This window comes from Leuresthes tenuis, unplaced genomic scaffold, assembly GCF_036924035.1.
Source record: "Leuresthes tenuis unplaced genomic scaffold, fLeuTen1.0.hap1 SCAF_7, whole genome shotgun sequence".
NCBI classification, from domain to species: Eukaryota; Metazoa; Chordata; class Actinopteri; order Atheriniformes; family Atherinopsidae; genus Leuresthes; species Leuresthes tenuis.
In genome coordinates this window covers 17477397-17489462 of record NW_027325361.1, presented here as the reverse complement: position 1 = coordinate 17489462, position 12066 = coordinate 17477397, and the positions used below count along the sequence as shown (strand labels likewise).

The 12066-nt window shown below is 41.4% G+C and overlaps 1 protein-coding gene across 3 annotated transcripts in view; it reads left to right on the top strand.

Annotated features, from left to right (window-relative positions):
* Nucleotides 1-12066, top strand: part of tle2a (TLE family member 2, transcriptional corepressor a) — a 34293-nt gene that overhangs the window by 6949 nt on the left and 15278 nt on the right. For all 3 annotated transcript variants that reach the window (XM_072389617.1, XM_072389616.1, XM_072389615.1), the window contains exons 2-3: nt 3125-3288; nt 11497-11560. In XM_072389617.1, the coding sequence (XP_072245718.1) occupies nt 3125-3288; nt 11497-11560 (228 nt within the window). The remainder of the gene's footprint in view (nt 1-3124; nt 3289-11496; nt 11561-12066) is intronic.

Sequence of the window (12066 nt, the reverse complement as noted above, 5' to 3'; positions counted from 1 at the left end):
TAAAAAAAAAAAAAAAGATCTGTCGTCATATGATAGAAAAGCTTTCCTTCATGTCATTCAACCTTGTGCGGTCCTTCCCCTGTGTCACTGAACTGTACATTACAATTATATGAGCTGCAAAGACCTAACCTGTAACTGTGTAACGGCGATTTTCCGTCTATGTAAGCTTTGTTCAAGGGCAGACGGCGTCTCTTGTTTGCTCTCGAGCTGGGAGGGAGGGAATAACTGACTGTGGGATTATCAGGTGAGGCTCCTTGCTCAGATCCATTCCCTGGAGGTCACCAGGTCAGCTTAATGGTCTGACCTCTCACTTTAAAGCCTGCTCAGCTGTTTGCCAGATCAGGAGTAAGGACAGACTAATAACATTGCTTAATGGGAATTGCAAGGAGTTAGGAAAGATGTTATGTGTGCTGGCGTGGGATCAATGTTTTCATGTTCTCAGACGGCATCTGTCACATGCATCTCATCTGGGTGGGTGTGAATCATATTAACACCCTAACCAGCAGCTTGGAGTTGTACACAGGGTCCTGAGTGGCTAAACTAGCAGAGAAATGGCATTTTCCTCCATTTTTAAAATGTCCTATTCTTCTATCAAACATTTGAGAATATGGACAAGTCTCCAGCTTTTATGTTTTGAAGGAGTTAATCATTTCGTTCTCTGGAGGTATATCTTTGAAAAAAAGGAGAAAGAACCCTGAAAATGTTGAAAGAGAAAGAAAGAAAGGAGCAATAAAAAGGATAGCCTCCCCTTTCTTTCTCCTTTCACCCTCCTATAAAATGGCCATGGTGCTCTTTTTTGCCCCCATGAAGAGTAATTGTTGTGTGTGTTTAGTCATGTTTTTTGTGTAAAAAGAAGGGGTGTGTGTATATGTGAGCGAGACTGACAAAAACATTCATGTGTATCTATGGGGGGTGAGTGTGTTTAATGGTGGGTTTCAATGTGTAAAGTTAGGGAAGTGTGTGTGTGTGTGTGTGTGTGGCTGCATGCTTGAAGAGGGGGATCTGGCAGACAGATTGAGAGCAGCTTGTAGGAAAGAAAGAGGAACAACGAGGCCACAGCCCATCTTCGATCCTTTTCTGTTTTTAATTTTCCTTTCTTTATTTTTCTACTGTTTCCACCTCCCTTTTTTTTTATTTATATATTTCCAGAAATAGTCTCATCCAGCTTATCTTTTTTTCACTTCAATTTCTCCTCCCTTCTCATCTTTCTCTGCACAGCCTCTTTTTCCCCCTCTTTCCTCTGTATTTGATTTCCTGTCCTCAGATAATCTTTCAGCTGCTGGCACACCTTTAGCTCTTTAAGAATATCTCTTTCTCCTCATCCGCATAAAGTTGGACTTATGATGTATCTGAATGTGTTAGACACACACCTTGGATTCCTTTAGACATTCGACTGAAATAATCAAGCTGCTGATTATACATAATTTTCTATGGTTTATAATTTGAGATGGGGGTATTATCCTTCCTATTATCTCTCCCCCACCCAGTTTGTAGGTTATTTGCTCCAATTTGATAGGTGGGCAGTTTTATCTTTTTCTTATCAACCTGCTGTGATTAAACCAAGACTTTTAAGTTGAGATGACTCAGTAAAAAATTCCAGGACATAATCCTCCACAGCATAGCCTCATTACTACTTTCTCTGTATAAATTCAGAAAGTAAAATTTTCTGAAAGGTCTATTGAGGCAGTTTACTCAGAGGACAGGGCAAAGCACATAATGACACGACTCGTGGTAAATGGAGATTATACTATAGAGAGGAACAAAGCAAGATGGTTAGGCTTGTTAGCGCTTGAAGTATGAACGTGATCTGTTATGCACAGTAAATATAGCTGCTAACTGGAGTCAAATAGCTTTTTAATCATATTTATACCATTTTGCACATAGATTTTCACTGCATTTAACAATTCCCCCTTCAGCCTGGTGAAGGATTCCAAAGCTACATGACTACCAGTTAAGAATGTATGCAAAGAATAAAACGAATCTTCCACTACTCTCTATATTGCCGCAGGGCAAACTTGGTGTGTGTGGTTTTAGTTAGAAACTCGTATCTGTCAGCTGATACCATCTTAAGGAAAGACCTGGTGGTTGGTGGAGTGTCCACTCCTAATACAGCTCTGATGCTTTCTTTTTAACCAGTTGGTACAAATTTAAAGACATTAGTACTTTTAAACACCACTCAATGTGAGAAGCTTATCTGTGCAGTTATTTTTTTTGAAAATATCAGTTACGGTTTTGAATGTATCTGCCAATTAACCTTTAGTCAGTTTTGACATGAAACGGCCTTGCTAAGAGGAGAATTTCTCCCAATTTATTATTCTTTGTTTCAACGGTGGGGTAATTATTTTGGGCTCTATTCAACACTAGCCAGTGCACTCCTGTTTTGGAGGAGAAAAAAAATAATCATCACTTTAACTTAAAGTCACCGTCTTGGTTACGTGACCTTGTGAAATGGTCGTTCCACGTCTGCTTCTGCTCTCAGTTATTTTGACAGAGAGCCAGCCAGACAGACCGACAGGTCTGACCACCCTCCAAGGCCATCTTGCAGCCCTCTTTTTGTCTGCCTGTCCTGCAGTATTACCACTATGGTTGTAGTCTCCTAATTGCTCTGGACCCTGCAGGGAAGAGAGACCATATGCAGGGATTGGGGGCTGGGTCCTCAGCTATGATGAGGTCTGTTTTTTTTTTCTTCTTTCTGCCTTTCTCCCTCCTGCTGCTCTATTTCGCTCTGTATTCTTCTTTTCTAATCAGTCTTGCAATTAAAGAAAGTCTCTTCATTTGGCTAAGAAGCTCTTGCACCCCTTCACCGTCATAAGTGGGAGCTCCTGACCTATTAGTATCTGCCTCTGATGGCCATGACAGAATTTTTGTATTACACACCCCCCTCTGCCTGAAAAATATTTGTCATTTCTTGCTTTGTTGGTTTTATAATGTCCATCGTTGAGGCTGGTTCTCGTTAAAGTTGCACCGTTTCCTCACCACATGAAATTAGTCATTGTCTGCAGAACAATTTTCAACCATTAACACAATTCTGAATCCTGATGCCAAGCGCGACTCCTGTTGGCAACTGTCTTGCTCAATCTGTTTTCATTACGGTTCCCTAATAGTTTGTTTTGTCTCCACCTAGGCGCCTCTGCAGCCACCCCCGTGCTCCTCTGCCTCAGCAGTAGCGGCGGCGGCAGCAGCGGCGGCGGCGGCTTCGGGGACGCCCCAGTCGCTGAAACTAACCTACCCGGAAACTCTGGACCGCATCAAGGAGGAGTTTCAGTTCCTCCAGACACAGTACCACAGGTGAGTGTGTAGAAGCGCTGCAGGTATTTTTTTCAGTGTCCTGTTTTGTCACCAGGCAGTCAGATCAAGCACAGTGTTTTCAGAAAGCAGAAGGCTGTCTTTGTGCGATGGTTTTTCAGAAAAACTATGAAAATTTTGTGTCATACAGCAAGAGCCATAGCTGTATCATACACAATGGCAATCTTGCCATTACTACAAGTACAAGCGTTGCAAAGTAGTTAACTAGGAATTTGCACTTGCATGTATTTGATTTATCGATACAGTGTGTTGCCAAAAGACTTTGCATTCGTTTGTAGAGTCAGAGGTTTTAGCTGGTTGAATTTTCTTGTCCTGCAACATGCTCTCTTGTCACACCCAATCTCTAACCGAGATGACGCACTGTGTTTTTCTTCCTACACTTTTTGCACAACTGTACAGTATACTAGATGTGCAGGAATGTGCCCAGAATGCTTTTGAATTTGGGATTTGGGCTGCTTGTGTAGTCTTAGCTTTCCCCATTGCTCCGTTTTCTTGGCACACCTTCACAGGGTCCCCACTCCCTGACTCTTCCCTCATCCTGCTTTGATTTAGCAAGCCAGAATCTCCTCTCTCCCCCTTTCTGTCCCACTTCAAACTTCTTTTGTGCAACAACTCACACACACACACACACACACACACACACACACTGTCCACAGTCCCTCTAACCCCTGCAGCTACTGTTGCCCTGTTCACAGAAATGCCTCTGTGTGTGTGTGTGTGGGTGTGGGTGTTTATGTCTTCTCTTTTTCTCCATCTTCTCTCATCTCCAGTAGCTCGAAAGTCACAATCCTTTAAAACCCATAAAACAGGACTTGTTGGATACTCTCAAAGATACTTTTATGTTTAGGATTAAGTGGGTAATATGCCTCTAAAGTGTAAATACATCTAATATAATTTTATATATATATATATCGAGATGGGGGGGGGGGGGGGGAGTCATATCATGCTTTTTATTTATTTATTATTATTTATTTATTGGTCATTTCGATATATATCCCAATATAAAATGTATCACTAGTTTGTTAATTTTAAATGTTAATTGAGATTTGAATATATTAGGTTGATTTTTAATTAAATATTTATTTTCTGTCAAAGTTGAACATGACATGTAGCATGAATTTCAGTGTAATCACGGTAAACTACAAGGTAGCCTAAGGTTTTCACCTTGTGATCACCTTTTTTTATGTTTTTAAACCAGCCTTTTGGCAGAAAAGTCAGCTGCCAAGTGAAACGAGTCCTCCCTCTTGGTTGAGACGGTGTAATCGGCATCACTGGCAGCAGTTTTAAATGACGCCTCATATTACAAAACACTTGGAGCATCTCCCTCTCAACAGGCAATAGCGCTGAGAAACAGTGAGAAGGATCCATAATAAGTGAATCATGAGATTTAAAACATAAGGAGCATGAGCAATCATGTGATTATATCTGTATTTTCCCATTTCATTACCACTGCGAACGGTTTCAGAAGGTTCAGGTTTCCAGGGAGGATTGTTTAACCATCCTACAGGCTTCTCCAGCAGCCCATAAGCTGTGGTGATTACAGAAACACACCAGAATAATTCAGCGTATGTGAATAGAGCTGAAAAATAATACCGTAGTCATAAAAAGTAACAATGGCAACACTTATTGGAACAGCTTTTGTTATCTTCTGGTGGGTATGAGCCTGTTAATTGGACTCATTGGCTCATTGATAATTGGCTTAAAAACAGCAGTAAAGTTTGGCTGTTGCTCAGGATGTGTTTGACACTCAGTAATAGTTGCACTGCTGGCTTTGATTTGGAAGAAATTTGATGTCTGAAGCTGTTGCTGAACTTTTTTTTTTTTTTCCCAATTCTATTTTTATCATTTCAAACACCATTTTGCATTAAAAATCTTACTCCCAGTCGGCAGGTTACCAAGATAAAATCAAAACCTGTCCTAAAGTGTGATAATGTACAATATCTAGGTTATCATGCTGTTGAATTGAATCGCTTTATTGGCTAATATGACATCATATTGTAGCTTTAGTCTTACTGATATATTGCCAAGTACCTTGCCGATGTCATTGAAAGTTTTTTTTGTTTGTTTTTTTTCACGATAACTTACAGCTGAGAGGCAGAGGAAATGTTATATTACAACACTTAGCACAGATTAAAAGCTTTTTATGTTTGAGAGTCTGGCAATCACCAAGTAGCCCAGTCATGCATGTCAACTCTTCTTGAGCTACATGCTATTTAGAAGTCATAAAACAACCATTATGTAGTAAAAAAATAGAAGTTATCCTTTTAACATGGCATGCGGCACAATAAAACCACTTGGCTCTTTCCATAATGATGTAATTCCTAGAAGCTGTTTGATGCCAGTTTGCCTACTGACCATAACAATAAAGAGTTTGGCAGCAGTTTTGAGTTGGACCAGACAGCCGAGGCTGGTAGGATCAGCAGTGGCCTTGTTTAGTCCAACAGGTTGGAGCTCAGAGCTGCGTCTCTGATTACAGCTTGCACCTTCATGCAATCAGAGCTACCGACACACTATTCACCCTGAAGCGAAAACATGACCTGAATGCCCACACAGACGGACACAAACACACCGGCCCATTCAGACATGCTCCCAATCTGATTCATGCGCTTAAAGCACTGACACACAATCGTGGGCCCTCTCCAATTATCCTCACACACAAATAGATTTTGTCCAGAAATAGCAAGGCTTAGTTGTGTATTTTGGCTGCAGGAAAGGTGGCCGGATTCTGATAGATGTTGGATTAGACAGCGGGAGAGAGACAGTGGAGTGGTTTTGGGCTGATGAACTGCAACAGGGCTTGTGTGTGTGTGTGTGTGTGTGTGTGTGTTCATTGGCGAGGGGCATGTTTCTGAATTTCTGTGTTGCTTTTTGGTTTTGGTGGCATCACCAAGTGGTACGATGGGATGTGAAAAAAGAAAGTCTTACCAGGCTAAAGAAAGAGAAGACCTAATTAATTAAGGGCATCGGCTCTGGTGTGTGTGTGTGTGTGTGTGTGTGTGAGCGTATTTTAACTATCTAAACAGACTGTAATCAGCAGGCTGCAGGGAGACGGGAGGAGCTGCTGACAAAGCTCTCATTACTGTAATTTTCTTTCTTTGCAAATGCACACACAGGTCGTTCTTGGTGACGGCAGACATGCTTGTATTACTGTGTGTGTGTGGTCTGTAGAGTCAGATAGACTCTCCACTTACCACTAACATGCTGCCACTCATCAGTAAAGAGCCCCTCCACTCATCTCTGCCCAAATACTACATAGTAGTAGTAACTGCTGACACACTGTGTGCATTATTCTAAATATTTAGCTGTCAATAGATCTTTTGAAAAACAATCAGTTATGAAATTATTTAGAATTTTTATAGATCACCAAATCTAATGAAAACATGTTAAAGGTCAACATCACCTTCAATAGCTGTAAACAGCTTATTAATATCAAGAAGATGAGCATCACCTCGGACTAATTTTTCTTTTCTTTTTTTTTCATGTTTATAAGGAAAAAAGATAGAAAGTGAAGATGAGCTGAACTCCAAATGCATTTTGATTTGCGTGCACGTGTATCTGAGTTGAACAGCCACAACATTACATGCACCTGTCTTAAAACGGTCAGGTTCCCTTAACGCTGCCACCCCTCAAAGGCATGGACTCAGGATTTCTGCTGGTGTCCTGTGATGGTTTGCAGTTGATTGTTTGGCTGATATGAGTTTTGAGGTTTGGCTCGCTTGGATCAGTCTGGCTCTTCATCTTGGGACAAATGATTGATCAGATTGGAATATTTAAATCTGTTATTTAAAGGCTTGGTCAATATCTTGGTTTGTTTTTGTTGCCGCTCCTCAGCAGACATTCCACTGATCAGGGGTTTTATTGTGGCGGCTTACTGGTGCGTCTTCGCAGTGCATGTTGATAGATATTCAATGTGCTCAGATATAAGTGGAGGAAATGGTCCGACATCCTCTGTGTTTCTGTTTCTCACCAAATGATCATTTTATCTTTGCTTTAGGAGGATTTTCTGTTTGTTCATAGATGCATTTTGTTTGTGGGTTGGTTAAAAACCACTCCCTGTCTTAATTCTACATGTGTGTAAAACATTTATGAAAGACTAGCATTTACTGTAAGTTTCTCATCAGAAAGGGTTGCAGTTGGCCTGTGTGTGTGTGTGTGTGTGTGTGTGTGTGTAGGTGTACATGTTTGCTCTTGCGCTAACCCTTGAGAGATGATGAAAGAGTACACAGGCAAGTTGGGTGGGTCCCTATTTTGTGTGTGCGTCTCTCTGTTTGAAGACGGAGGCTCTGGGAGAGAGGTTGGAGGTTATTGCAGCTGAGCAGAGAGGAGAGGCTGATCAATAGTTAATGACATGTAAAGTGAACAGTCATATACCTGGAGGCTGGCTGGTTAAACGGTCCTGACACTGTAAAGGCACAACGCTGGTGCAGTCGCTACATGGCCCCCCCATCCGGCTGGGTCTTTTACTGTCTTGTAGCTCTGTGTTTGTGTAACCCTGAGTGAGCTGTGGAGCCAGTTCTTTTCTAGGTTTGATATGACTTTGAAATAAAGATCTGTAGGTTTTGAACTGTTGAAGAAACAAGAACAAGACGGTCTTCTGTTTGTTATAATGAATGAGTTCCTCTAATTCTGTTTTTCTTACAGATTGTGAAATGTTCACATCACATCGTTTTTCCCATGTAGTTCTTACAGTCGTGCGTTTTTAATTTTCTTGAAATTGTAAATTTGCCGGCAACTGTTGTATTGGAACTTAACATCAGCTGATTCAGAGTTTTAAGACCATCAGCCCACAAATATACAGCTGTTCAGGTGTGTCAGACGTTAAAGGCCATTTCTGTGGTGCCTGCTTATGTTTTTACATTTTGATTAAAGATAACATGATGATAACTAACACATACATAAGTAATAATTTCAGTTCGATGTAAGTCGAGACAAGGAAATGTTTTCATCAAGGCATTTCCAGGCAATAGAGGAAAAATGTGTGGTAGAACCAGTTTTATATGATCTTGTCTGCTCCTGTGTAGTTTTTTTGCTTAGTCCAGAGGGGAGAGGGAGTGATTCTTTTCTAATGCTATATTGGAATGTGGCGCAGCTAATTATCTGAATATTTATTTATCCGTGCTTTTATTGTTGTGTCATCCGAAACACCTTTGTCCTGCTCCCTGAGAAAGAAATTTTATCATGAACCTAAATGAATGAAGATAAATGATTTCTCAACTTTGCTCTTTTAGCAAAATAATAAAAATAGAGAAGGTAAAAGTGTTGTTTTTAAAAAAAAAAAAAAGAAAAAAAAAAGATGCCCGGAAAGGAGGATATTGACATTTTTACCCAGTGGCCCCTTTCAAACATGTTGACTTAAAAGACGGTCGACGCATTTCTGCAGAATTGGATGCTTCAGTGTCTGCCGGCTCTCATTAGAGCGTGGGTGTTCTTCACTGTTTATTTAGCACGTTTGCGTATATGTGTGGGTGTTTGCTCTGTATATATGTTCGTGTTTACATTTGGTTTCTTTGTGCAGACATACGTGCGGTGTATGCTGGTTTATTGTGTTCATGCACGTGCACTCCCAATGATCCCGTGTGTGTGTGTGTGTGTGAAGAGCATTTGTGTGTGTTTAGTAGCTGACAGAGCTGTCTGAGGGTTGGCAGGCTGCAGATTTGTAGCGCATTCAGCTGATCATCTTATCTCCTGTCACTGCCGGTGAAAGATTGAATCGAGCCCACCGTAGTACACACACACACACACACACACACACACACTCGCACTCTCCTCTTTTCTTGTAGCTTCTTTCTCCTTCGTGTTCACTCAATCTTGTTTCATCCCTGTGTTGTTGTCTTTCTCTCCGTCACCTGGAACTTCTCTCCCTCCCTCTCAGTAAATGGTGCTGAGCCAAAGACTAATTATCACAGGCAATCATTTCAACATGAAATACCTACTTCTAGCTCACAACTCTCCTCCCCTATCTCCCTCATTGTCCTCTCCCCTCCAACTCTTTTATGCTCCTACAGTCACATAATGGCAACACGCACTCACAGTAATTCCATTCCCTGAAGTCCATTTTGCGGAGAATGGTTATTGCTTTCTGAGTGCAACCTTGAGGTCTTTCTTGTAAGCACAAGAGGTGTCAATGTGCACATGGTGTGTATGTCTGTTCATTAGCTGTGCAGCCTTGTACAGCTATTGTGAAATTTGTGGCAGGCGTGCCAAAAACAGAGTCATTTAACAAGAATACAGACATTGATTTTCCTTTTCTACGACTGTCTTTAATGGGGTTTAATCGCTGCTGCTCATTTGCCTAAAACAAAATCAGATGATGGAAGGTTTTTGTGAATGTGATATTTTGACTTTAATTGATCATTTTCAAGGACCCTAAAGATGTCCTTTTCTGCTATTGATCCTTTTGAAACGGCCCAACAGTAAAAGATGACACTCACTGCTGCTTCAATTACCAGTTGTGTCTAAAGCTGAATTTAGGAGCCAATGAACTGAATTACTGATGTAGCTTGCCTAAAGAATGTGGGAGATGATTATTTCTTTTTTTCATGTGAAATATTCTGAATTATTTTTTTTTTTAGATCAATTCAGTCTGATTGCTTCCCCACAGATCGATTTTTAAAGCACAAATAAAACCTCCACACAGCGCTGTAGGAAGGTGCTGCATCGTCTGATTTGATCTGAAAGTCCCCGTTCTGCTGATGGAGGCTGAATGTGTCTGAATTTATTTTTCTCTTACCAGTTCTCCACTGAGTGTGCCTCTTTATGACCTCAAGACCTAACCTTTTTAATTTTTTTCATAATTTACAGCTAAAAGCATTATTTATTTGCACTTTTTCTTTTTTTTAACACCGTCGGCTGCTGAAAATTGTCTTTCGTCACAAGGATATTAGCAGCGGCACATTTTAATGGTGAGCAGTCGCTCATTATCTGTATGCTGGGTTGATGGCTCCTCTTGAAGCCTGAAATTTATGCTGTGATAAACAAACTGACGGCCCCACACACAAACACATACACAGTTACATTAGTTCTCAGCCCGGCTGTGAGTGACTTCTGCCGAGAGGCAATTCCACTGTAATAAAATCTGTAGGGTGGGGATGGGGTTTAATCCTCACTACACTCCTTCCAGCACAACCTTCCCCTCTCACTCTTCGTCCTGTTTCTCCCTCTACCTTCTTAGGTCTGCTCAACTGGCTGGCAATGATAAATGAGTCAATTATGAGTGTGTGTGTGTGCACGCAGTAGTGGAGAAAGGGAGCGGATGGGGTCGTTATTACCTGTTGCGGCTGGGGGTAATGTTGCGTTATTAATCATATTCTAATTTTCCTCCGCCAAACGACCCTCCCTCCACCCACCTCCAATGTCCCACCCCCCCCAGCCAATCTATCTGCTGCCTGCAAACAAGTTGGAGTAAACTGCCAAAGGCCCCCAAAATGTACTAACTCTTACGAGGCGGGGGGGGGTGTTTATGCGGAGGAGTGAGAGCTGCAGAGGCAGCAGGGAGAGATTTGTGTTTTTGGACCTGAACCCATTTAGAAATGATTTGTATGCGTGTGCAAATCCAGCTGCTTACATTGTCCAATTTTTTTATAGGACATTTGGGGACAGGTTTGGGTGTGAGGAGACATGAGACTCAGAGGACAAACATAAAATATGAGACACACAGGAGATGGGTTTGGCTGCTGTCATCTCAGATGCCATCAACAGCCACAGGTCAGATCCTGAACATAAGAGGACGCAGATGATTGTTAAGAGTGGGGGGGGAAAAGCCCCCACTAAAAGCAGAGGCTGCGACATTAGGGAACAGGCAGAGACAGAAGGCCTGGCTGGTAACTGGGAAAGCTGAAAAATAAGAAGGAATGAAAGCTCTGTGGATGTATTGAACATTGTCCAGAGAGAGAGAACAGCAGAGACACCCTGGATGTGCTTCAATGCAGTCTTGGCTGGATTTCAGGTCCCATGCGTGACTTTGTCTATTTTTGCTCTGCTCTAAGGTGATAATGGGCTGTCAGCACCACAGTCACCCTGCTCCCTCTTCCCCAGTACGTGAGGGAGGGAGAGAAAAGAAAGGGGGGTTGAACAGAGAGGCAACTAGGAGTAATTTGTTATGTTGCTAATTGCATTGTGTATTTTTTTATTTATTTATTTCCAGTGTGATATAAATCTAAATGATTTGTTTTCCATTCTTTTCTGCTGCAGTTTGAAACTGGAGTGTGAGAAACTGGCTACGGAGAAGACGGAGATCCAAAGACACTACGTTATGGTGAGACGCACACACACACACACACACACACACAGGCCATGTCTCTGCACATTCACTCACAGAAAGTGCAGTGCCAAGTCCCCCGAATCCCTTTCATCTGCTAACAGCTGCCAAACACCCACAAACAAACAGAAACAACAACAGAAAAAAAAATCTCACACGCACCGGACCACACAGGCACACACAAACATTCATACTGTATGTAGTGCTTAAAAATATTTTTTAAGACATTAATCAAAATTTCATCAATAGCAAGTAAAAGGTTTATATGAAGCTGACTGTTTTCAGTGAGCAAATTGAATTGAATATATCTGATTTCTTTTGTTTAATGAGGACCTTTATTAGAAATAATGAGCCCGCTGCATGTGTATATGCTCTGATACCTGTTGTTTTATTCTCTGTTTGTTAACTTAACTGAACTGAAAGCTAAATGATATGTCATCTGGGCCCAGAGAAATGAGGTCCAATACTGTTTCCCGTTGTAATACTTTCCTGAGTCAAGTGAT